We start from the raw sequence: 27,648 nt of genomic DNA, 5'->3' as shown, positions 1-27,648 counted from the left end.
TGACCACGGTTGCCGTAATGCTGGGAAGCGGTGCGACCTTGTAATTCACTAGTCGTACTAAAACGTACTGAAACATTTTGGCAGAGCACTGTGTACAGCCAGTATGGATCAACAAATTCATCATTGATCCATATATAAGGCGCACCGGACTGTAAGGCTTTTGAGAAAATGTTAGGTTTTTAGGTGCGCCTTATAGTCCGGAAAATATGGTATAAAAAGCAGTAAAAAAAGATATTTCACCAAAAAACTACTATCATTCTCATTAAATACGACACTGTTATTATGAATAACAGTTTCCATCACTTCAGCGCCTGCAAGTCAGATTTATGAAAGATGTTTATTTTATGAGCCGAAATCACATCAAACGGCAAACATTCTGACCAAATACATCATCTTGAAGAATCAACGAAAGAATACATCTAAATAAAGTAATAAAGAAATCAAAACGGCAACACAGTGACAGATATCTGAAAATCAGAACAGAGCTTTAACTCACAAACACCTGGTAGCCTGGAGTAAAACTTGTTGTGGCGATTCATAGGATAGAGCCGAGGTGTTGGTCCGTTAACCTAGATCTGTGACGGGCTTTGTTAATGTTCATGTGGCTGAACGTCTGCTCACACACGTAGGTCGAGCCAAATTGTCCTCTCTTTTTTAAACACTCGGCACTCAGTGTCCACCTTTCTTTTCCTCGGGCCACTCATTTTAATGGAAGGATTCCAGGGGAAGGTTTGTTGGTGGCTTTAGCGTAAAACTGTATCTGAAAGCTCAGTGCACGAATTACGAGAATGCTGACGTCACGGCCCACACTCGAAATTCATCACTGACAGAAATAGAGCGCGGAGTGTGCCAGGTCCGTACTGAGTACGTGCACGCATTTGTGAGTTTGCACTGAGCTTTCTGACACGGCTTCCGGGAGTAAATGTGCGGGCGGGCATTGCCCCATCTACTGGGGAAACGCAGTCATTGTAGGGAAGATGACCACAAAAAAATGTTCCATCCATCCATCCATCCATTTTATTCCACTTATCCAGGGTCGGGTCTCGGGGGCAGCAGCTTTAGGAGGGACTCCCAGACTTCCCTCTCCCCAGCCACTTCATCCAGTTCATCCCGGGGGATCCCAAGGGGTTCCCAGGCCAGCCGAGAGACATAATCTCTCCAGCGCGTCCTGGGTCGTCCCCGGGGTCTCCTACCGGTGGGACATGCCCGGAACACCTCCCCAGGGAGGCGTCCAGGAGGCATCCTGATGAGATGCCCAAGCCACCTCATCTGGCTCCTCTCAACATGGAGGAGCAGCGACTCTACTCCGAGCCTCTCCCGGATGACCGAGCTTCTCACCTTATCTCTAAGGGAGAACCCGGACACCCTGCGGAGGAAACTCATTTTGGCCGCTTGTATCCGGGATCTCGTACTTTCGGTCACGACCCATAGCTCGTGACCATAGGTGAGGGTAGGAGCGTAGATCGACCGGTAAATTGAGAGCTTTGCCATTTGGTTCAAATCTCTCTTTACCACACCGGACCGGTACAGAGTCCGCATTACTGCCGACGCTGCACCGATCCGCCTGTCGATCTCGCGCTCCATCCTGCCCTCACTCGTGAACAAGACCCCAAGATACTTGAACTCCTCCACTTGGGGCAGGATCTCATCCATGATCCGGAGGGGGCATTCCACCCTTTTCCGACCGAGGACCATGGACTCGGATTTGGAGGTGCTGACCCTCATCCCGACTGCTTCACACTCGGCTGCGAACCGCTCCAGTGAGAGCTGGAGATCACGGCTTGACAAAGCCAACAGCAACACGTCGTCTGCAAAAAGCAGAGACGCGATGCTGAGGTCCCCAAACTTAGTTTTCCCTCGCCTGGACGCGGGTCACCAGGGCTGCCCTCTGGAGCCAGGCCTGGAGGTGGGGCTCGAAGGTGAATGTCTGGTGGCCGGGCCTTCGCCCATGGGAAAAGGAAACGTGGGTCCCCCTTCCCATGGGCTCACCACCTGTGGGAGGGGCCAAAGGGGTCGGGTGCAGTGTAAGCTGGGCGGCGGCCAAAGGCAGGGACCTTGGCGGTCCGATCCCCGGCTGCAGAAGCTGGCTCTTGGGACATAGAATGTCACCTCTCTGGCTGGACAGGAGCATGACCTGGTGTGTGAGGCAGAAACTAGACATAGTCGGACTTGCCTCCACACACAGTTTGGGTTCCGGTACAAGCTCTCTCGAGAGGGGCTGGACTCTTCCACTCTGGAGTTGCCCACGGTGAGAGGCGTCGAGCAGGTGTGGGTATACCTATTGCCCCCCAGCTGGGCGCCTGCACATTTGGGTTCACCCCGGTGAACGAGAGGGTAGCCTCCCTCCGCCTTCGGGTGGGGGGGACAGGTCCTGACTGTTGTTTGTGTCTATGCACCAAACAGCAGCTCAGAGTACCCACCCTTTTTGGAGTCCCTGGAGGAAGACGACGGCTCTCAGTGAATTTTACTGGTGTTTTTTTTTTTAAGCAGCTCTGTTAGTGCTGTGCTTCCGTGTTGCTGCGGTGTTCCTGTCGCGTCTCAGTGGTTTTTACCGGTATGTTTTTTTAATCCAGCACTATTAGTGCTGTGTTACTTCCATGTTGCTGCTGTGGTACTGCTGCGTCACAGGCATTGTTTAGAAAGAAAAGTTATTAAAACTTTGAAAACTCTTTCTATGTACCGTCTTTCTTTGTAAAAAACTCGCGGGCACATGCGGCTTTTAGTACGGTGTGGCTTATGTATGAAAAAAAACAAGATTTTACCCTAATTTTTGCTCGTGTGGTTTATAATCATTATAATCAAGTGCGTCCTATAGTCCAGAAATTACAGTAATTTGTTGCGTATGAAGTTGAAATAAAAAAAGATAAAATGGAAAATGGATTAAAAATCTGACATGGTGCAACCTGGCCTGTTTACTGCAGTCACAAACACCCATATGCACCCTTCTTTGGTAAATTTTTGCTCGTGTGGGTTATAATCATTATAATCAAGTGCGGCTTATAGTCCAGAGATTACAGTAATTTGTTGCGTATGAAATTGAAATAAAAAACATAAAATGGAAAATGGATTAAAAATCTGACATGATGCAACCTGGCCTGTTTACTGCAGTCACAAACACCAATATCACCCTTCTTATAAACACAACAATAACAATAATAAAACAAAGTTAACACATCTAATAAAAATTCATTCAACTTTTATAAAATTGTTCATTTGTATTTAATTTATTATTATTTTAATCTTTAACTTTTCTGGTAGTGCAATTGAGGACAGATTCTCATTTGCAATATAAACCTACCGTATTTTCTAAAAGTCGCGTTTTTTTTCATAGTTTGGGTGGGGGGGCGACTTATACTGAGGAGCGACATATGTGAATTTTTAAAAAAAATGTTAAAAAAAAAAAAAGTGAAACCGCGATGTAGCAAGGGATTACTGTAATTTCAGCAGCGCGGCGCGGCGTGGCGCGGCGGTTGTTTACAAAAAGGACAAAGATTGATCACGGGATGACGAAGATGACGAAGGGCCCCATGTACTACCGGCATCATTAGCGGCTTTGTTTGTAAGTGACACGGAGGACGAAGAGTTTGAAGGATTTAATGATTTGGAGTGACACAGAAGGTGTGAAAAACTATTATGGCTTTTACGCACGCCCGGTCCTACTCTACGGAGCTCTCTTTAACCTCCGTGGATGGAAGTCTGGGGCCGGCGCTCGGCCAGGTGGCTGTCCGGGTACGGTGGATGGGGCTCGGACATGGCTTTTACGCACGCTTAGTCCTACTCTACGGAGCTCTCTTTCACCTCTGTGGATGGAAGTCGGGGGTCGGTGCTCGGCCGGGTGGCTGTCCGGGGACGGTGGATGGGGCTCGGACATGGCTTTTACGCACGCCCGGTCCTATTCTATGGAGCTCTCTTCCACCTCCGTAGCTGGAAGAGCGACCTCCGGGGATGGAAGTCCACGCCGCCACACGCCTGGAAGTCCACGGTGCTTGGGGTCGTGAGGCGGTTAACTATTTATGTTATAGTTATTTTACATATTTTATTTCATGTAGCAACTTGTATATGTTTTTATCGTTAGAGTTCAGTAGTTGTTGGCTCGTTGAACTCTTGTTTTGTTAAATAAAGAGCCGTTTACCAAACCCACGTCTTTCCTTGTACTTTGTTAACGCTACAATATAGTTATATACTAGATCTGTGGAATAACGACGAAGCTGACGTCAGGGCGCACGCGCGGCGCTGTTGACAAAGGACGAGGAATTTGATCGGTGGATTTAATGATTTAGAGTGACACAGATGGTTTGATAATATTATTGCTTCTATAATAGTTACTTGATATATAATTTATATATCGTTATATGGGCCTGTGGAATATTTTGAAGTGAAAGCGCTGTCAGCGGTGCGCACCCATTGTTGACAAAGGACGATCGATGGATTTCATGAATTGGAGTGACAGATGGTTTTATAAACGTGTTATTTATGTAATAGTTTTTTTAATAACTCTGAATGTTACGTCAGGCCTGTTCTCAGCTCTTCGTTTGTGTTTATGTCACGTTAGCATACCTATCGTTTAGCCTGTTGTTGCTCGTTCATGTCTGTTCTTGGTGTTGGATTTTGTCGAATAAATTTCCCCCAAAATGCGACTAATACTCCGGAGCGACTTTTTTTTCACGTTATTGTGCATTTTATGGCTAATGCGACCTACCGTATTTTCCGCACCAAAAGGCGCACTGGATTATAAGGCGCACCCACATTGAATTTTTTATTTTAGAAATTATTTCATATATAGGGCGCACCGGATTAAAAGGCGCATAAAATAGAAGCTATACTGCAACAAACTGAGGTTGACTAGGGTTGCGGTATGCATCCACTAGCCAATAACCAATGAGCCCTCTGTATACAATCGCGTCTCTCAAACAATCTCCTATAAAATGATCAGAACTGACTAAAGTTCGATCTAACACTGGTACTGCTTACCTATGTTTCCCTTCCATATCGATCCGTAAATTTATTCGAAACATTAACAGAGCAGCCTATTTTGACATGAAATAGCCTTGTGCGTATAGCAGCTATTATTATAGCATTAGCCACCCGCAAACTCCCATGAGCCTCAGCTCACAGACCCCCATGAGCCTCAGCAAAGTGTAAACAATCGCGTTTCTCAAACGATCTCCTATAAAATGATCGGAACTGACTAAAGTTTGATCTAACACATTGGTACTGCTTACCTGTTTCCCTTCCATATCAATCCGTAAATTTACTCGAAACATTAACGGAGCAGCCTATTTTGAAATGAAATAGCCTCGCGGGTACAACAGCTATTCGGTGACGCCCCCTGACCACAGTTGCCGTAATGTTGGGAAGCGATGCGACCTTGTAATTTACTAGTCGTACTAAAACGTACTGAAACATTTTGGCAGAGCACTGTGTACAACCAGTATGGATCAACAAATTCATCAATTGATCCATATATAAGGCGCTCTGCATTATAAGGCGCACTGTGTTTTTTTGAGTAAAATGTAAGTTTTTAAGTGCGCCTAATAGTGCGGAAAATACGGTATATTCCGGAGCGACTTTTCGTCCGAAAAATACGGTATTTGCAGACAGCAAAGGCTATAGTTACATATTTACAAGTTCATTTTTACAATGGTAATGGTTCGAGGAATCTCTGTGCGAATGGTCGGCCCCTATACATTTTCATCTAACCAAATCTGTCCCGCTTTGCAAAATGTTTAGACACCCCTGACCCACAGTGACAATTTTCTTCAATAAAGAGTGGCCTAAGAGTGTGACCATCGTTTCTCTTTGTTCTGGCCGGACAACCTGGGTGGATTGAGGATTCCTAAATCAGCCCCTCATACAGTCCTTCTTCGAGGTCGCCAGTTGGGCTTCTGTCCGAGGCCTCTTCTATGAAAAATTTTAACAATCTTGATTGTACATTTAATTTTAAAATGTATTAAATATTGAACTAATACATTTTCTCTTTGGCAGATAACAGACCAGGATGGAAAGCCATCTTCAAATGGCCCCACCAAGCAGCCAAATACAGTAATCGGATAATTGGTTTCAAAAACCACCCACGATAAGTGAAATCCGCGAAGTACAGTCACTAACAAGAAGTACTGGGCAGGCTAACGAGTTAGCGGAAATATGCTAATTCACGATCGAGCTAACACGCGAAAACGAACTTCTAAAGCAATGTAAACGAACATTTGGAGCAATACTACATTGTCCTAAAGGTTGGACACATGTTTCCTCAATTTAGAAGTTTTATTTTTACTTTTAAATGTTTTTTTAATTTGGAAAGAAAATCTGCGAAGTACTGAAGCCGCGATAAACGAAACACGAAGTAGCGAGGGATCACTGTACACTGAATGCATCGTGGACATGCCAGTGACTGATATGAGGCCAATTTCCATGATTGAAGGCAAGTGTTTTAAAGCAGTTTGTCAACCACTGTGCCGCGGCACACTAGTGTGCCGTGAGTGATCGTCAGGTGCGCGAAATCGAATGTGGAAAATTGTCCAATTTCACCTAATTGATCAAAAAATATATATTTTTAAACAAATTAATTATTATTTGCAGATAATATGCCATTGTCGAGTGTCTGTGCTGTAGTAGTGACTGGCAGCGTAATCATGTAATGATTCCTTATCACTAGATGGCAGCAGGGAGCGAATTGCATTGTACGTTAAGACAAGAGAATTAGTGATGCATGAATGTGACAGGTGGCTAGCAAGACTGTGCTGACGGTGATGGAGAAGTTTTTGAAAAGAAAAAATGCTAACTCTGATCTGGGCCCTGGACAAAATTCAGACCCAGATGAAGGCCCTAGTATGAGAAAGAAGGCAAATACCGTGAGGTCGAGGCAATACAATGAGAGTTATATTTCATTTGGATTTTCTTTTACCTGGGATGCAACGACTCCGTTCTGCTTGGTATGTGGTGAAAAGCTATCTAACAGTGCTATGGTACCAAGCAAGCAAGTAAAATATACTGAGATTGACATTTTGTACATGCAACTTTTCATATTGTAACAGTGAAATCTTTCCCAAATATTATTGCACTTTAAGTGCACTTTTTATTTGAAAGAAGAAATATAAAAGATGAAAAAAATACCTTTTTGAGTTTATTCCTATTCAAGACACTTTGATAAGAATGCCTATATTGTTAATATAGGTGGCTACGTCTTATCAGATTTTTGTTGGTGTGCCTCGAGATTTTTTCCAATGAAAAGGTGTGCCGTGAATGAAAAAAGGTTGACAAACACTGTTTTACAGTGATGGTATCAAAATTCAATCCACGTTATGACCTTCATTCAAGAACCTTCTTCACTAAAAAAAAATTGGAGATAGGTTCAAAGAAACAAAGTGCAAGCTCATTGAGATTAAATGGCTAATTTATTTATTTTCGGCCGAGCCTGAGTTGTCACTTTGCATTTGCAAGGCAAAACACTTTTTGTTTACGTACAGTATAAGCTTTAATTTGCTCATGGATTTTATGTTTCCACTTTTAATGGTCATGTGAAGAGCATTTATAATGTTACAATTAGGGCTGTGGACTCGGTCGGATTTTTGCACCGAGTCCGAGTCCGAGTCCGGCCTCTTGACCATGAGTCCGCGTCCGAGTCCGAGTCCGGCTGTCCATTTTTTCTGTTAATTCATGTGACTGCTTAGTCTTTATTCAAGGCTAATTTAGATCAAAATCTAAATAATTACAACAGTTTTGTGATGGCTTTGTCTTTATTAAACATATAAACGAATACAATAAACAGATACTTTCAAGTTTTAATCATTAATTACACCATTATAGCTCAGACATTTATCTAAACACAAATAATTAGTGACGACCCCTTATTTGGAAAGCGAAAAACCCATGTCGTACGGCGTCAGCACTATGTTGTTTTCAATAAAAACATGAAGAACTCACGTTTGCGTCAGTCAATTTTAATTTTTATAAAGGATTATTCTCATTTGATGTCTTTAAATTCATCCGCGTTCTGCCATTGAAGCGGGGTGCATTCAAAGACCAGTCGTACAGACGGAACACTCATTCACTTCACCAAAACGCAACAATATAATTACGTGAGCTCTTTGCATAAACCTCGATGCAAAGAAACTCCTCTTTTTGGGTACAGGCTACAAGGAGTATATATTACAAAGGAGACTTTATACTTAATTGTGATCATCATTCATCCATCCATCCATCCATTTTATTTTATTACTCGGGTATTTTCAAAGCAAATTAATATTGTTGCATTTATTAATTTGCTTTAACATGACAGCGCAATATAATTAAAAGCTGACACGATAGCAATGTCAAACGTGTTCATTTAAGAAAAAGCCACACACGTTTTGTGATCAAATCTTTCATAACGAGAATGATTTGAGTGAATTGATTTTACAATTTTTATCCCCCCTCCCCACCATCTGTCACTTTGCTTGGGACAAAAGGAGCCTTCAGAACTGAAATTTCTTCTCAATTATTCATTCAAATCAATTCACTCAAATCATTCTCGTTATGAAAGATTTGATCACAAAACGTTTCCGTCTGTACGACTGGTCTTTGAATGCACCCCGCTTCAGTGGCAGAACGCGGATGAATTTAAAGACATCAAATGAGAATAATCCTTTATAAAAATTAAAATTGACTGACGCAAACGTGAGTTCTTCATGTTTTTATTGAAAACAACATAGTGTTGACGCCGTACGACGCCGTACGACATCGGTTTTTCGCTATAATTCGGTACAATTCGAGGTAGTCCACCCTCACCCAAAGTTAAGGTTTCATGGGAATATTATTGTCATAATTGTCTGGACCATATATGATAATTGTTTAATGGTAGTTATTGATAGATCTTGAAGATGTCAAGTTATAGGTGCATAAGACTATGTTGTTCATGCATATAGCACGTTCATTGTAAGAGGGGAAGAGATGTTGTGTATTTTGGGCTAACTCAAATTCCGTAGTAGAAAAACCCCGGAAGTGGGATGGGCATTCTGTGTTGTTCTGGTACGCCCTGTGAACGCACTGTGAGTAAGGAATAAAGCAGTTATCATTCACGTCGTTGTCCGACCTATTCTTGCTATCTAAGAACCTGGAAAATAATAAGGATATAACATATATCACGGGTCATTACGACGAGTTTGGTGGAGTTTTTACTGCTTCTTCCAACTCCTACCGCGCTGACTGTAACCTGACACTCTTTGGCTGCGTCTTGCCTCTTTTTTTTTATTGTCGGACTCGGTGGACTCGGTCAAAATCAGCACCGAGTCCGAGTCCGGCAAAAATGACAGAGTCCGACCGAGTCCGAGTCCCCGAGTCCGAACCGAGTCCACAGCCCTGGTTACAATATTGGTTGTGTAGGAAAGAATACGTACAAGAGTACAAAATTCTGAGTAATGTCTTAAGTTTCTAAGAAAAAAACAACAGAAGCATGTTTTATCCGATTACTCGATTAATCGATGTAATTAATCACTAGATTACTCAACACAAAAATAATCGATAGCTACACCCCTAACAGACCACACACACTCTCACACCCACGCACACCCACACACACACACCCACACACACACTTACCCACCTACCTACCTACATACTTTTTTATGACAAAGGTTAAGAGCTAATAAGCTATGCTTCATCTCACTCCTTTCAGAATGTCATTTTTTTTCTGGGTTTTATTTTTTTACCTTAAGTTTCATTTGAAATGTTTTTGTGCAAGGACTGTCTGAAAACAAACATAAAAAGGTTCGTATTTTTATTTGTATATTCTGAATAAACAGCACAAACAAACTTTAGCAATTAGCATGCTTAGCAACTCCTCATTCGCCTACTGGGAGAATGCGTGACTTGTTTGTGGGGGGTTTATGTGTCACCGCCGCAAAATTACGCAACTCTTTGCTGCTGCAGCTGCTTTTCTACACAGATTTACATATGATTATAAAGTTTGAGTTGCTGCAGCGCCTATAGGAGTAGCATTAGCAAGCAGCTGTAAAAGAAAACAGTTCCGGGAATACGGGTAACAGCGGCACGTAAATGTGATGCCTTTTTTCTTTTAACCAGTGCAGCGCTGTTTAGTGTGACTCATCCACAGTAACATGCTGTTGATGAGTGAGCATGTGCGATAAGAGCCCGGTCCCAAAAATCTGTCTAATTTTGAAAGTGGCTTTTGCCGTTTGTTAGCTAGTTATTACCATAATGCAAGGGTATCCAAACTACGGCCAGCGGGCCAATTATGGCCAGTGGTCCATTTTTAATTGGCCCACAAGAAATTTTAAAAAGAGAATAGAATACAGCCCGCACTTCAACTTTTGCCTGAGCCATTACTTGTTTAGCTGTTTATTTGTTTCGCTGTTCCGCTACTATTAGCATTTGTGCTATAAGTAGTAGTATTAGAAAATGTGACAATCTATAATAATCAATAATGCACCTGTTTGTATCCACTAATTGCATTATTCTTGTTAACACACAGCTGTGCACAGTGCACACACTGCATACGCAAAGTCATCTGATCTCATCTGGTGCGGAACTGCTTCTTGATCAAGTGACATTTGTCCGGGTTTTTTGCACAAGTGACATTGGATCATCATCAGAGCTGGATGGCCCGATTTACATACAAAGCGCAGCTGATACTCACCAGAATAATTTATTAAAATTGTATACACTTCTGTTATTAAGTCTAGTTCAGTCTGTTCATGTTGATAACCGTTTCAAATTAACTTTAATAGGTGTGACGCTAAGCCTAATAACTTAATAACAAGCTTAAAATGTACCTGTCCCATTATCCCCTTTATTGTAGTTTCTCTGTACTGTAAACCTTATGTCTAAGAAGAAATGTTTGGCTGCTGTTCTGAGAATGAGTTACAAAAGCTTTTTATGAATAAATAAATGAATAAATAAAGATCCATTTATGGAAAGCGGTGATTATATTTAACTATATAACATTTGACCAATTTTAATTGCTTTTTCTAACTTTAATACATCAAAGTTGAAGGCCAATGCTTTATTTCTAGTACATGGCCAACCCCCTCTTACATTTATGGATGTGGCCCGCATTGAAAACCACCCCTGTAATAATGCCTAGTTTGAAGAAATTCGGGGCGGCTGGCTTCCATCCATCCATTATCTGTACCCCTTGTCCCCACGGGGGTCGCAGGTGTGCTGGAGCCTAACCCAGCTGTCATCGGGCAGTAGGCGGGGGACACCCTGAACCGGTTGCCAGCCCATCGCAGGACACAGAGACGAACAACCATCCGCACTCGCACTCGCACTTACACCTATGGGCAATTTGGAGTGCTCAATCAGCCGACCGGCATGTTTTAGGGAAGTGGGAGGTAACTGGAGAAAACCCACGCAGGCACGGGAACTTGCAAATTCCACACCGAGAGGGACGGACGTGAAATCGAACGCGCACCCTCCGAACTGTGAGGTGGACGTGCTAACCAGTGCGCGGAAGTGCTAACCAGTGCGCCACCGTGCGGGCTAGACTTCGTATTTTCGCGTGGAGCAGGGGTCGGGAACCTTTTTGGCGGACAGTGCCATTAATGCCCATTTTTAAAAAATAATTTCCCGTGAGAGCCATACCATTTAAAAAAAGCCATACAGGATGGCTTGACCGCACTCAATTACTGGACCCTATTCCCACTGAGCATCGTATAAGTACAAACTTATGTGGCCACAATCGGTGATCCCTAATTTAAGACGTGAGACACAGCCGTATATTTAGAGCGTTGACACAACTCGCAAATTGAATATAAAATAAAAATAAGATATCCTGCACCCCAGACTAGTGATTAGACGGTCTTACCTTATAGTAGACATCGAACTGTATGTTTTCTGGGAGCGAGCGTATGTCCTTTCTTGATCGAATGTAATTGTCCACCACAACCGAAATAGCAGTGTTATATAGTGACTCTGGAATCCACTCGAGCTCCACCGCAGCCATGTTATTTTCCTTCTCCAAAAGAACAGTGACAGTCAGCTATACACCTCCTAATATGGCATTAGGTATCCAAACTATTGCCCTAACGATAATTACATTATAGGTATTGTCTCATCTTTATTATTCGTGTAAACACTAAGTTATTATTCGTCTAAACACTAACTAAGACGCGATCCAAGTCCGTGACTGATGCGCGATCCATGGAGCGCATGCGCAGAAATTCGACCATGTTTGATCGCTAACTACGGCAAATACACTAGGACAAAGTACCTATATTGGTCATTCCGTAGCAAATAATCAAGCCTTCATAGTTAAAGTCATGTGAGTCCAAATTCACTGGCTGCGTCTTCAGAAGGCCGTTTTATCGGCCAGTTTTGAGGCTGCATGACGTCATTTTCGGATCGATCTGTTTTTTTTTAATCGCGCTGTAGCATTACGTCACACTCCCGATTCTTTAACGCAGGGAAATTTGCTACAAGCCGAGGGCCGGACTGGTTAAATGTTTATTAAAACATATTGAAATGAACCTAGGGGTGCTCTTAGGGGCTCTAGAGCAGAGGTCCCCAAACACCGGGCCTCGGACCGGTAACGTTGCGTGGGTCACTTGGTACCGGGCCGCCAAGCTGTACAGAATTTTTTTTTTTATCAACGATCAATTAATTCATTTCAAGACGCTCGTCCCGGTCACGTGACATGTTTCCCCAGTCGAGCCCGCAAAGCTAGTAAAAATGACTAAGAAATTATTTAGAAAAATATATAAAAATTGGCGATTCTCTACCAATTACATCCGTCGGTTCAGGTCAAGACGCTCGTCTCGGTCACGAGACATGTCACCTCAGTCGAGCCCGCAAAGCAGGCAAAAATGAGCAAGAAACAGATGTTTGAAAACTTCTTCGGAGAGGGAAAAAAAGACCAATGAGGAGACGGAAGGAGAAGAGGCTACGACTTCTAAGAATCGGAAAGCTGCATTTAAAAGAACATTTCTGGTGTCCTACTTAAAATATGGATTTATCGCCACAGGTGACTCTGACACGCCAAGCCCACTCTGCATAATATATAGCGACAGGCTAGCTAACGAGGCAATGACGCCTTCAAAACTCTTTCGGCACATGGAGACCAAGCAACCTGCATTAAAAGACAAACCTTAACCATTTCGGGTGTCATTGTCTCCAATAGAGGCTTTGCAGTCACGTGGTTTTATCACGTGATTTTGTGTTATGCCGCCATCTTGGCGGTCAACCGGTCAGCTCGTTCCTACGTGTTCGTACAGATTCAGTTTGATTTCTGCGCTACATTTTCACCGATTCCATCCGAATTATGGCTGATTTGCTATCCAATGAAGTTGGGCATTTGGATGAAGAATCCAAGAAACGTTACCGAGAGAAGTTGAACCTTGTTGGCACAACGGATCCGTACCTTTTACCGAGAAGCATGCTAAAATCACCTGAGCATTTTGCAACAGCCGACCTGCCTGATCTCTCATATCCAGATATTTATAATTACCTCGTCGATTCACCATCTCCGTACACTGGAAAGGACCTTAAGGCATACAAGAGTCTGGATGCCTACAAGTATTTTACAGCAGGTTTTGTGCATGATGGGCTGATATGGCAGATTCCAAACAGAATCGATTTCTTCTCATGACCAAGGTAAGGAAAATATCATATTGAAATCTGAGAAATTAATCCCTACAATAAAACATTACATAATTTCCAACTATTCAATATAGAGCTTATGCAACAATTTCTACAAAAATACTTTTTAGAATTCATGCTTGATAATTCCTTTTGGTTTCTTGCTCAAAATGAACCAGGTTTAAATTTTCAAGCTAATTTAATGAATGATTCATGAGAAAATTTACCAAATGCCAGGTAAAATATGCATAAATGGACAGTAAGAGGTCTAGCCTTGTATATTATATCCAAATTAGGGACTGATAATAATATAAGGTATGTCATATTATCTGTTTCAGGTAAAACACTCAACGGATGAATGATCCTCCCCTCAGACCTTGGGTAGCAATAGCGAAAGATGGTCAGATCCTGTGCTGCCACTGTACCTGCATGGCTGGATTGGGTGAAACATGTTCACATTCAGCAGCATCCCTGTTCGCCCTGGAGACATTAATACGTATGAAGACGGCCACTTCATGCACATCACTACCTTGTCAGTGGCTGAAACCATCAGCATCGCACATAGAATATGCTGAAGGATGCAATATCGATTTTGCCCGTCCAGCCCAGAAACGAAAGTCAGAAGTTTCAACTCCTGAGGAAAGTGCTGCGAGAAAACTGCTGAATGTTCCTCCACCAACTGAAGAGCAGAAAGCTGCCTTTTACAAGGCTTTGTCTGAATGCGGTGGAAGACCAGCAATTTTGAGCATTGTCCCTGACTATGCTGACAACTTTGTGCCAAGGGCAGTGAAGCGAAAGCTTCCTGTACCTCTCTCACAGCTGTACGATTCTGGCAATATGAAACTCAGCCCAGATGAACTTGCACTAAAATGCCGGTCAGAGCTGGAAAAGTTACATTCCATTACCAGAGAGCAGGTTTGTATTGTCTTCGCACTTAGTAATTAATATATATATCATAAATAATTTATTGTTCTCCAACCTGTTACAAATAATCTAATCATAGTGAAAACAATTTTTATTAAAATGTTTTTCAGATATCTGCGGTTGAAGAAGAGTCCAGGGGCCAAGCAACATCACATCTTCACCAGCGGGTAGTTGATCATTTTCACAAGGGACAGACTGGGAAATATTGACAAGTGCTGCTGCTGCTGCCAATGCCCTCTCGCGGTCTCTCTTGCGCTGCTTGAGATTTTGTCTTCTCTCAAAGATCTTCAATGAACATTTGAGTTTTCGTTTGTGAGGTGACTGGGTATGCTCAAATATACTTGGCACATAGTCTGGGGATAGTGGATCTTCGCTTTCTGCACCTGAAACAATTAAACAATCACATTATTCATAATGACTACCATAAATAATTAAGCACGTTGTTGAAGGGGATATACCCAGTTCAGTTTGTTTCGTAATGGCATTTCATAACTTGACATATTAAAAAACTCAATAGAGTGAAATCATTCAGTAAACTGTACCTGTTGTCAGGCAACAAAGACAGGGAACCAAGTGCAGCACGATCCTTTAATGGTGAGAGGGAAAACGGGGATGTAGAACGAGCAAGTAGTCAGGGCAGGCGGCGATCTGGAGCGTGGTCGAAGGTCAGGCAAGTAGTCAGGACAGGCGGCGATCTGGAGCGTGGTCGAAGGTCAGGCAAGTAGTCAGGACAGGCGGCGATCTGGAGCGTGGTCGAAGGTCAGGCAAGTAGTCAGGACAGGCGGCGATCTGGAGCGTGGTCGAAGGTCAGGCAAGTAGTCAGGACAGGCGGCGATCTGGAGCGTGGTCGAAGGTCGGGCAAGTAGTCAGGACAGGCGGCGATCTGGAGCGTGGTCGAAGGTCAAGGAAGCAGTTGGCTACAAAGTTTGGTCCGGGGACAAAAAGGCAGCAGTATCACGTGCAGGGTAATCAGACGAACTGACAACTACTGGCAGAACACAGAGAGGTTAAATAGGGAACCTAACGAGCTGTAGCAGGTGCTGGCAATTCCATGAGTCGGGCTAGGCTGGAAGTCAGGTGACGTGGGGACGTGACAGAACCCCCCCCCCAAGGGACGGCCCCCGACGTCCCAAAAGCAGAACCCCAAGACGTGCGGCAGTCAATATTCCGAATCAGAACACGTCGACCAAGCCCCGTCATCAGGCGGCACTACCGCCCAGTCCACCTTCCCAGCCGCGGCGTCGGGAGACGCCGACCAGGGGGCCGGCGTGGGAACCGGACGGGTCCCTACCGGACGACTCCGAGCAGGAAGCCGGTCAGACCCCAATACCCCGCCCACCGGAGCAGAACCCGGCTGCGGACGTCGCAACGGCAGCGGAGTAAGGGCCCGGGCCATCCGCTGCGGCCGACGGCGAGACCGGACCCGCGGCGGCTGCCCACGGATTGGAGAAGCGGAGGGCCGAGAGGCAAGGGCGCGGGCTGGAGTCGAGTAGTGGTCCTGGGACAGGGACTCGCGACAGGTAGTGGGGGGCAAAAAAACCGACCCCACACGGATCCTTGCTTGGCGGGTGTCCTTGGGTCTCGTCGGGCAAGAGACCACCCAGTGACCCTCACCCCCGCAGTACAGGCAAAGCCCCTCTCTGATGCGCTGACTGCGTTTCCTCACAGAGAGAGAGGTGCGTCCGATCTCCATGGGTTCTGACCTGCTGGGCTGGGTGTGAGGAGCAATAAAGGCGCGCTGACTTACGTGGACAGGGTCCCTGGCGGACGACAGGTCCGGTGAATAAACCGGTGCGCTCCATGACACCCGAGGTGTCGGGCTGATGTCACGGTGACGGGGGGGCGGAGCCGCTCTCCTCTCCTCGCGTCGCCTCGACTGGATCCGCCGGTCCACCCGTACTGCCAGGTCCATGGCCACTTCAAGGGTCTGTGGGCGCTCGCAGGACACCATCTCGTCCTTGATATAGTCCGCGAGTCCGTGGATGAAGGCCCCGACGAGAGCCGGGGTGTTCCAGTCGCTACGACGCGCCACCGTCTGGAACCGGATGGCGTACTGGGCGACGGATCTGCTGCCTTGGCGCAGCGTGAGGAGCTCTGTGGAGGCGTCCTCCGAGGCGGAGCCCAGGTCAAATACGCGCAGGATCTCAGCGGCGAAGGCGTCAAACGACGAACAGGCGGGTCCCTGCCGCTCATATTCTGCCGTTCCCCACAGCCATGCCTCGCCCGTCAGGTGAGTCAGCACGAAACCCACCTTGGCTGGCTCCGTGGCAAATGTGACGGGCTGGAGGTCGAACAAGACACGGCAGTTCGTCAGAAAGGCCCGGACGTACTTGGGGTCACCGTCGAACCTTGCGAGGTTGCTGAGTCTGGGCTCAGGGACGTCCACGTACTGCCCGGGTGCAGAGGCAGGACGGGGCGTGGACATAACGGTGGGCTGATCGGCGGGGCTAAGCGGCACGGACGTGGACAGAGATGGCACAAACCGATCTGCAGCAGCCAGAGGAGCCAAGTCTCTGTGATCCCTGAGAGCCTCTACCAGGTCCTGGTGGAGCTGGTGGTGCTGCTGCAGTTGCTGTTGCTGCTGCTGCAGTTGCTGTTGCTGCTGCTGCAGTTGCTGTTGCTGCAGCTGGAGCTGCTGTTGCTGCTGCTGGACGACCCTGGTTAACGCCGCCATCTCCTCTGTGGTCTTGCCGAGCTCCCACTCCGTGTGGGTCAAGCGGGCCGTGTCTAGGGAATCGTGCGCTGGTTGCATTTCTGGTCAGTTCGTTCTGTCAGGCAACAAAGACAGGGAACCAAGTGCAGCACGATCCTTTAATGGTGAGAGGGAAAACGGGGATGTAGAACGAGCAAGTAGTCAGGGCAGGCGGCGATCTGGAGCGTGGTCGAAGGTCAGGCAAGTAGTCAGGACAGGCGGCGATCTGGAGCGTGGTCGAAGGTCAGGCAAGTAGTCAGGACAGGCGGCGATCTGGAGCGTGGTCGAAGGTCAGGCAAGTAGTCAGGACAGGCGGCGATCTGGAGCGTGGTCGAAGGTCAGGCAAGTAGTCAGGACAGGCGGCGATCTGGAGCGTGGTCGAAGGTCGGGCAAGTAGTCAGGACAGGCGGCAATCTGGAGCGTGGTCGAAGGTCAAGGAAGCAGTTGGCTACAAAGTTTGGTCCGGGGACAAAAAGGCAGCAGTATCACGTGCAGGGTAATCAGACGAACTGACAACTACTGGCAGAACACAGAGAGGTTAAATAGGGAACCTAACGAGCTGTAGCAGGTGCTGGCAATTCCATGAGTCGGGCTAGGCTGGAAGTCAGGTGACGTGGGGACGTGACACCTGTCTGTTCAAGTTGCTACCATTTTTATTTTTTGTTTAGTTTTGCATGATGCCTCATCTGATTGGCTTGAAAACTTAACCAGTAAAAATTTTAACCTTGTGCCAATGGCTTGAAAACTTTATCAATGTAGATTTTACCTTGTGCCAAATGAAGTAACAAAAAGCCTCTTGTTCAAAAATGCTTCATTAAAAAAAAATTGTTTCACAAGGTTCATAATAATTTCTTTTGAAATTTCCTAATGCATTCACTCATGAGAATTAATTGTTCAATTCCAATATGATTTTCAAGCCAATCAGATGAAGCATCATGAAAAAATAAACAAAAAATAAAAACGGAGGGGGGGGTGAACTGAAGAAATCATCCCATTCCCTGCCTTGCTGCTCTTGCTGCCTTTCTAAAAATGCACCCAGCATTTTCAACAATCATATTTGTATCATCCCATATTGTATTATTTCACATTTTGTGAAACAAATCAGGGGTGAATAGTTTACATACCTGATATGACGTGCTCATTGCATATCCTTGTGTAAATCGTAGGTTTCCATCTTTCACGACGAATCGCCGCGATCCATTTATCGCGTTTTTGGATGTTTGCCGGAAATCTATAGAAGGTTTATCGCCTCGTCTATTGCTACATCCAACAGCACAGCAGGTTTCCGGCATTTTCAAGCTCAAATAGCAGCAGATGTAACCAGAAAGCGTGTGTGAGTCGTTGACCGGCACTGAAATGTTGACCGGCAAGATGGCCGCCAAGCTAATGTGCGCGGCTGATGACGTCAGCTGCAAAGCCTCTATTACGCCTAGATGGGACAGGCTCGTTTCTGAGAAACAAGCTCAGTGCTCCCACTAATTCAACGTAATGGTGAGTTTTATTTTTATGTCGTTTATACTTGCATGCCAGTCTTATCATTTTATTTCATCGTATTTATATATTTATTATAAATGTACCGTAATTTTCGGACTAAAAGTCACTCCGGAATATACATAGGTTGCATTAGCCGTAAAATGCACAATAACGTGAAAAAAAAACATATATAAGTCGCTCCGGAGTACAAGTCGCATTTTGGGGAAAATTTATTCGACAAAATCCAACACCAAGAACAGACATGAACGAGCAACAACAGGCTAAACGATAGGTATGCTAACGTGACATAAACACAAACGAAGAGCTGAGAACGGGCCTGACGTAACATTCAGAGTTATTCAAATAACTATTACATAAATAACACGTTTATAAAACCATCTGTGTCACTCCAATTCATTAAATCCATCGATCGTTTTTTATGGAAACGATCCCGCGTATGCGCCGCTGACGTCTAAATATTCTAAATATTCCACAGACCCATATAACGATATAAAAAGTATATATCAAATAACTATCACATAAACAACAATATAATCAAACCATCTGTGTCACTCCAAATCATTAAATCCATCGATCCAATTCCTCGTCCTTTGTCAACAACGCCGCGCGTGCGCCCTGACATCAGCCTCGTCGTTATTCCACAGATCTAGTATATAACTATATTATAGCATTAACAAAGTACAAGGAAAGACGTGGGTTTGGTAAACGTCTCTTTAACAAAACAAGAGTTCAAAAGCCAACAAGTACTGAACTGTAACGATAAAAACATATACAAGTTGCTATACGAAATAAAATATATCAAATAACTATAACATAAATAGTTCACCGCAACACGGCCCCAAGCACCGGCGTTGACTTCCAGGCGTGTAGCGGCGTGGACTTCCATCCGGAGGTGGCACTTCCAGCCACGGAGGTGGAAGAGAGCTCCATAGAATAGGACCTTCTGTGTCACTCCAAGTCATTAAATCCTTCAAACTCTTCGTCCTCCGTGTCACTTAGAAACAAAGCCGCTAATGATGCCGGTCGTACGTGGGGCCCTTCGTCATCCCGTGATCGAATCTTTGTCCTTTATGTAAACAACCGCCGCGCCACTGACGTCACTTGAAATTCAAATTATAGTAATCCCTTGCTACATCACGGTTCGTTTATCGCGGTTTCACTTTTTTTTTCTGTTTTTTCCTTTTTTTGGGGGGAATTTTGAAAACTGGGGAAAAAATTCACATATAAGTCGCTCCTCAGTATAAGTCGCCCCCCCACCCAAACTATGAAAAAAAACGCGAATTATAGTCCGAAAATTACGGTACTATTTATTTATATAAATATATTATATATTTTTATAAAGGCCGGTCCGCAAAAATATTTCTGACACGTAACCGGTCCGTGGCGCAAAAAAGGTTGGGGACCACTGCTCTAAAGTGCCGAGTTGACCACGGCACATGAAGAAATGACCACCTGCAACGTTTGGTTTAGGTTTTATGCGCATTTTTAGTTGTATTGCTTAAATCGCATTTTCTCGACGAGCTGAGCACATTTTCTGATTTGTCCTCCTCCCGTCACTCTGGTTAGGTTGGCATAGTACCCTGTCACCCATAGACCTCTATTAGACGTCTGGTCTATGTATAGACCTAATTTAGACGTCTAAAATTGGTCTCGGTATAGACCTAAAATAGACGTCGAAATTAAAAACATCAAATATGATCATATTTCGTAATTTTAAAGTCTGAACCAGCTGTGAGTTGTATAACTAATGTACAGAAGTTGTTTAGATTTGTGTTTAACAAGCATATTGATCCCTACATGAGAATTGGTTATTTCTGTAACCTGATATAGACGTCTATTTTAGGTTATTTTATAGACCTAAATTAGACGTCTAAATTACGTCTATACATGGACCTAAAATAGACGTCTAAATTAGGTCTATATATAGACCTAAAATAGACGAAAAATTTAAATCCATTAAATATGAAATATTAAACCATAAACCAGCTGTAGGTTGTATAAATAATGAACAGAGATTGCATTGCTTTGTTTTAAAGAACCATTGATCCGAGTGAAGTGTGGTTATTTCTGAAACCTGATCGACGTCTATATTAGGTCTATCTGTAGACCTAATTTAGATGTCTATATTAGTTCTACACTTCGACCTAATTTAGACGTCTATTTTAGGTCTATAGAATAACCTAAAATACACGTCTATTTTAGGTCTACACATAGACCTAAATGAATTGAATTCATTCATTTCAAACAGGCAAACCACACATAACCAATCAAATCAGTGCCGGCTCTACGCAGGGGCAAGAGGGGGCAACGCCCCCTCAAACAGATGTCCTGCCCCCTCGAATCAAACTTTTAGAAGTGAAAAATCCGCTGATAGAAACACACGTTAATCAGCCCCCTCTCTTCTCTCAGTGTGTGTCCTCACACAGCCTGCTGTCAGGACTCCGCGCCCCTCCGTAAACATCCAATCACTGTGAGTATGCAAATGAGGCAAGACGCAGCCAGAGAGTGTCAAGTTACAGTCAGCGCGGTAGGAGTTGGAAGAAGCAGTAAAAACTCCACCAAACTTGTCGTAATGACCCGTGATATAACTAATGATTAACGACAACTCAAAAAATAGTTAATATAACATTCATATTATATGTTCCCCCCCCTGAGAGATTGTCACCTTATTGTGGTCAGGGGTTTGCGTGCCTCAGTGACCCTAAGAGCAATACCAGCAGAAGCTTTCATCTTCAGGTGGGACACCCAAGCTGGACAGGTCTTAGTGTAGAGGCCTGACAGAGTGCAATCCACTTCTCCAGGTTGAGATCTGGACACACAGCTAACAACTGCCGTGAAGAAAACACTAACAGTGTTAAAAATGTGTAAAAAAAGAAAAAAAGAACATGCCCCCTTCACATTTCTGACTGCCCCCTCTTATGTGTATTCCTAGAACCGGCCCTGAATCAAATGAAGACAAATACACTCAAAAACTCAAGCAAGGTGAAAGTCATTCAAACTATGACTGTACAAACAACAGATACAAACGGACAAAAATCCACTGTACAAAATAGGCAGAGCCTACCTGTTTGAAAAGGAATGGGAAGTTGTATAAATTTATACACTATTAATATTGTACAGAAGTTGTGATGCTCTGTTTTAAACAACCATTGGACCATGTGACGTGTGGTTATTTCGGTAACCTGATATTAGGGCTATGGAATAACCGAAAATAGACAACAAAATTAAATCCATCAAATATGATCATATTTCAAAATATAAAACTCTGAACCAGCTGTAAGTTGTATAAATAATGTACAGAATTTTAAATAATCATTATTAATTTTAACCATATGTCTACTTGGAGATTGTCTGACCATGTGGGGGATTGAATTAAATACATTAGGACCTAATGTCTAATATCAAACATACGGCCCGCAAGGAGGTTCAATCAGGCCCGCGTTCGATCAGGCCCACAGGATAATTTAAAAGTGAAAAAATGCATAAAAGACACGGAATTAACATTTTTAATATTATGCAATTCATGGATTATCCGCTATGGGGCACACTGTTTTGATCAGAGTAGAAGACAACATTGTTTTGATCAGAGAAGACAGACCCAACACAGCAGACGGTAGCAATGTACCAATTGCTGCTTGTTACGACGTTGTTTCTACCCTGGTCTCTACTCCTCCCCTACACCCTCATTAGCCAAAATGTCATTATCCAAACGGAGAAAAGTAGAATGGACCACGTCCTATTTATTTATAGAAATGCACGGAAAACCTTTGTGGTTGGTGTGTTTGCAACAAGTTTCAGTGTTGAAGGAATATACGTAATATTCGATGCCACTACGAGACTCTTCACAGCGAAAAATATGACGGCTTGCAAGGACAAGTGAGAAGAGATAAGATCAACGAATTGCAGGCGGGTCTGAGGAAACAGCAGTCAACTTTCATCCAGAGCCGACAAGTCAGTGAAGCAGCGGTAAAAGCCAGCTAACTAATTGCCAGCGAAATAGCATTAGCATCAAAGCCGTATTCCGTATAAACAATGCATGATGAAGGCGGCTGAACTTGTATGTCCCGAGAAACGACAAGCATTTGCTAATATTAGCCTGACGAGGAATTCTATAGCAGAGAGGATTTCGGACCTATCAGCAGATTTAGACAGCCAATTTGTTAGAATAATTTAAGTGAAGCCTTGGCCTGCCAGACCTGGAGGCCTTGTCTTTACGAGTTTATGACTTTCCTTTTATCTAGGTTCTTCCTCTTTAGTGACAGGGATGTCTTTTGATCCCTGTCAGCCATATGTATCCTTCCTGTCCTTATGTTGTGTGTGTGTTTTTGTTCCTGTAAGAGGCCTTCACTAACAATGAGCAGAGCTTATTTGCATAGGCGAAATGTTCTTATTTGGTTCAAAGAAACTTCATTCCTTTTAGTTAACTGTAGGTTTGGTTCATAGATTGTTGTTGATCAGAACTGTTTTTCTTTGGTAAGTGTTATATACAGTTTGAAGTAGTTGCATACAAGTTATACCAGTTACCTCACATTTACTTTTGTTTGTTGAGTGTTTAGGACAAGTTACTCATTATTATTGTGTGTTAATTTACCAAGTAGATAAAGTTAGCAAAGGTTTAGTTGCATTGTTCCACAGGAAAGCGGCAATTCAAGTTATCTGATCACACTCGAGGACGAGTCAGCCAACCATGGGAGAAGAACAGCTGGTTGAGGAAAGAGGACAAATTCTGCGGGGGTCACGGGCCGACAATGAAGTGCTAATTCACACCACACTACATTCCTTAGCTAATCAGCGTTGCTACAGACACAATCTCCCCTCCCTTTAGTGTAGCAACGGCTCTGTAACCAGGGCAACCAAAACATTAAAAAGAGGAGCACGTGAAGTAAGGACTCAGAATTGATGGAGATTGTAACTGAGTTTCCTTCCTCTATCGTTCTCCTCGCGAGTAAACCTGTTCTGGTTGTCTTCTCCTCTTCCTTCCAGCGTGTGGTTTAATGTCTGATGGTACGTAGACCTGACATAATTGAAACAGAGTCAAGTCATTTATTCCATTTTCCATTGCAATTGACGAGAGCACTGACATCACAGACGTGGCACAACTGGCCTTATTTATTTGTGGCGTAGATGAGACATTGACTGTTACTGAAGAGTTTATTGAGTTGGTGCCAATGATGGACACCACAACAACCGAATACATTATAGACATTTGTCTAAGGAAATCTGATGTGTTTCATGAAATGTTTTGTAAAATAAATGTTCATTAAATTTCAACATTTTCCAAATGTCCTTGTGCTTCTCTACACAAAAAAAGGAAAGACATGATATTTTGGTTATTTATAGCAGAGTATGGTATAATTTTAACAGTCCGGCCCACTTGACATCTACCGAGGCCACATGTGGCCCACAATGTGAAATGAGTTTGACACCCCTGCATTAGATAGTGTACGCCCAAAAAATAGCGGTTGGGGACATTTTTACCTCCCCCCACTAGGGGGCAGAAACTCGAGTTTCGGGTTAAATGTAATCGCTTTTATTTCCGGTTCCGGTTCGTCTGGTAATAAAATCTGGGAAGAAGCGCTGAGAGGGTATTTTTCTTCGAGTTGCAAGAGTCGACGTTGCTTCAGAAAAAGAACAAACCAATTTACTTTTCTGTAAGACAAACAAGGGCTGCATTTTGGTGAGTAATAATTTTGAACAGAGCATGCACTGTTATGTTTCAAGAATGTTTTTGCGAGTAGTTTGTTTGTATGTGATTGTTGGGTGGTGGTTCGGTAAAGTTAACATCCTTTACTTTTTAAACGTGGTTGAAACCTATTCATCTTACGTTTTTAATATAAGGCATTTTATGTTGCATGAAATGTATGAGGTGACCCATATAAACTACTTTTACGAGTAGTTGGAGTGAGCGTGTTTTTTCATTCGCAGGGTATAGATCCCAAATTTGAGATTTTCTGATGGCATGGCAAAGATGTAATTTCCCTTTTTTACCCATGTAGCGATTTGTGACTCCAGATTTAGCTCAAGGAGTGGCACGTGAAAATGTTGGTTTTTATCTTCTGATGTCATTAAAATGTGCACGTTACTTTATTTTGCCCTCAAGAGGGCTTGGAACTGCAAGGCAAATCATTTCAAAAGTTAAAATTGTGTTGTGCCATGTGATTAACAGCGGTTAATGGGTGATTTGTCAAATCAGACATGTTCTTTTTCCCTTTCCCTCTTTTTCAGACTCCAAGCCTGGAGAAAAGAGGAGCATCTGTATTAAAAACTGACCGGACTCCACAAGGTACAGATTGATTTTTGAGTTATTCTTGATTGTAGAAGTAATCACAACTGCCTTGCGTTATCTTTGGAAATCGATCTGTTATTGGTGGTTTGAATATACTTATGTATGCTTAGCTACTCTCGAGCATATGCAAAAAGCGTATGTCGTAATTGCAATCTTCAATATGGAACTTGCATTTATGATATGTCATTGCTTTGACTTTCAAATGTCAAATTGCAAAATAAAACCCAGGTTTACCCTGTACATTTTCATCATTTGGATAACAACTTGTAGAACAAGCAATTTTATCAGTATTATTTTAAAAGAACGTGATTGGATATGTACAACAGCCAAATTAAATTGCACCACATTCTAAGGCACAGACAGAATGCCATCTTTTTTTTTTCAAACAGGGCAAAGTATATCATTGGAAAATGGTTCATTTGAATCTTGCAGCTAACACTTGCTTCATTCTTTAACAGCTAGGAAGTGTCGAGTTACATGGTGGATAGGATGGTAAAAGATGGTGCATGAGTGTGTATTGGATTTGGCCCAGATGAATTGGCTAAGATGAAATTCCAAATTTCAAAGCTTGACATGGAAGACCTGAAGAAGGGGGCCTGAGTAGTGGTTACTTAAAAGTTACTTCTTCAAAATTAACTGTTGTTAATTGGTAAAATTTGTTGGTTGAACCAGTAAACCTCCATTCCCATTCCAAATTTCACCAGAAGATGGTGCCAAAGTCAGATTGACCTAACATAGTAAATTAATAGTTTAAAAAGTCATCGATTAGATGAAGACTTGTTCTGAAGCACAGCAACACACAATTTTGGAGTATGTTATATTATTTTGTTTTGCTATAATATACTTTGAAACTGCTTGAATATTTTAATTTGCTAACTAGGGAAGCCCATGCTCATCGTTAGCTAATGAGAATGAGACATGTTAATCTCAGTTAGAGTAAGCTGCAATATACTTTATTTTATTCTGCTCTGCAATATTGTATAGTTGGTAGCAACTTGAGCAGCATCATAGCACTGATGTTTCATTTACACATGAATGTATTAAGAGTTGAGTAAGGACAAGGGGCTGACAGTGATACCGTGGGTGGAAGACTGCAATCCCACGCTTGAGCTTGACCTAGAGGTCACCAGCTTGTCAAAATACGTTTTGAAGATGCTTGAGTGTTTTAACCTGCTAACTAAGAGAATCCACGATCATAGTTATGATTATGTGTTAAATTGACTATTGTGAAAGTACAGTGCCTTGCGAAAGTATTTCAACATTTCGCCACATTTCAGGCTTCAAACATAAAGATGTAAAATTTTAATTTTTTGTCAAGAATCAACAACAAGTGGGACACAATCGTGAAGTGGAACGAAATTTATTGGCTAATTTAAACTTTTTTAACAAATAAAAAACTGAAAAGTGGGGCGTGCAATATTATTCGGCCCCCTTGCGCTAATACTTTGTAGCGCCACCTTTTGCTGCAATTACAGCTGCAAGTCGCTTGGGGTATGTCTCTATCAGTTTTGCACATCGAGAGACTGGAATTCTTGCCCATTCTTCCTTGCAAAACAGCTCGAGCTCAGTGAGGTTGGATGGAGAGCGTTTGTGAACAGCAGTCTTCAGCTCTTTCCACAGATTCTCGATTGGATTCAGGTCTGGACTTTGACTTGGCCATTCTAACACCTGGAGACGTCTATTTGTGAACCATTCCATTGTAGATTTGGCTTTATGTTTTGGATCATTGTCCTGTTGGAAGATAAATCTCCGTCCCAGTCTCAGGTCTTTTGCAGACTCCAACAGGTTTTCTTCCAGAATGGTCCTGTATTTGGCTCCATCCATCTTCCCATCAATTTTAGCCATCTTCCCTGTCCCTGCTGAAGAAAAGCAGGCCCAAACCATGATGCTGCCACCACCATGTTTGACAGTGGGGATGGTGTGTTCAGGGTGATGAGCTGTGTTGCTTTTACGCCAAACATATCGTTTTGCATTGTGGCCAAAAAGTTCGATTTTGGTTTCATCTGACCAGAGCACCTTCTTCCACATGTTTGGTGTGTCTCCCAGGTGGCTTGTGGCAAACTTTAAAAGAGACTTTTTATGGATATCTTTGAGAAATGGCTTTCTTCTTGCCACTCTTCCATAAAGGCCAGATTTGTGCAGTGCACGACTGATTGTTGTCCTATGGACAGACTCTCCCACCTCAGCTGTAGTTATCTGCAGTTCATCCAGAGTGATCATGGGCCTCTTGGCTGCATCTCTGATCAGTCTTCTCCTTGTTTGAGATGAAAGTTTGGAGGGACGGCCGGGTCTTGGTAGATTTGCAGTGGTCTGATACTCCTTCCATTTCAATATAATTGCTTGCACAGTGCTCCTTGAGATGTTTAAAGCTTGGGAAATCTTTTTGTATCCAAATCCAGCTTTAAACCTCTCCACAACATTATCTCGGACCTGCCTGGTGTGTTCCTTTGTCTTCATGGTTCTCTCTGCGCTTTAAACAGAACCCTGAGACTATCAAAGAGCAGGTGCATTTATACGGAGACTTGATTACACACAGGTGCATTCTATTTATCATCATCAGTCATTTAGGACAACATTGGATCATTCAAAGATCCTCACTGAACTTCTGGAGTGAGTTTGCTGCACTGAAAGTAAAGGGGCCGAATAATATTGCACGCCCCACTTTTCAGTTTTTTATTTG

General features: G+C 43.4%; 1 protein-coding gene across 2 annotated transcripts in view; it reads right to left on the bottom strand.

The window, feature by feature from the left end:
- The window catches only part of appbp2 (amyloid beta precursor protein (cytoplasmic tail) binding protein 2), a 226,908-nt gene extending 214,742 nt beyond the window's left edge, over positions 1–12,166 (bottom strand). Inside the window, exon 1 of one of the 2 annotated variants that reach the window (XM_037268417.1) lies at positions 11,804–12,166. In XM_037268417.1, coding sequence (XP_037124312.1) covers positions 11,804–11,941 — 138 coding nt within the window. In that variant the 5' untranslated portion in view covers positions 11,942–12,166. The remainder of the gene's footprint in view (positions 1–11,803) is intronic. The other variant, XM_037268418.1, reaches the window with a different exon arrangement.
- Between the last annotated feature and the right edge of the window lie 15,482 nt (positions 12,167–27,648).

Source organism: Syngnathus acus, chromosome 13 (genome assembly GCF_901709675.1).
Source record: "Syngnathus acus chromosome 13, fSynAcu1.2, whole genome shotgun sequence".
NCBI lineage: Eukaryota > Metazoa > Chordata > Actinopteri > Syngnathiformes > Syngnathidae > Syngnathus > Syngnathus acus.
The sequence above is the reverse complement of the archived record's forward strand: the minus strand, read 5'-3'. Positions and strand labels throughout refer to the sequence as shown.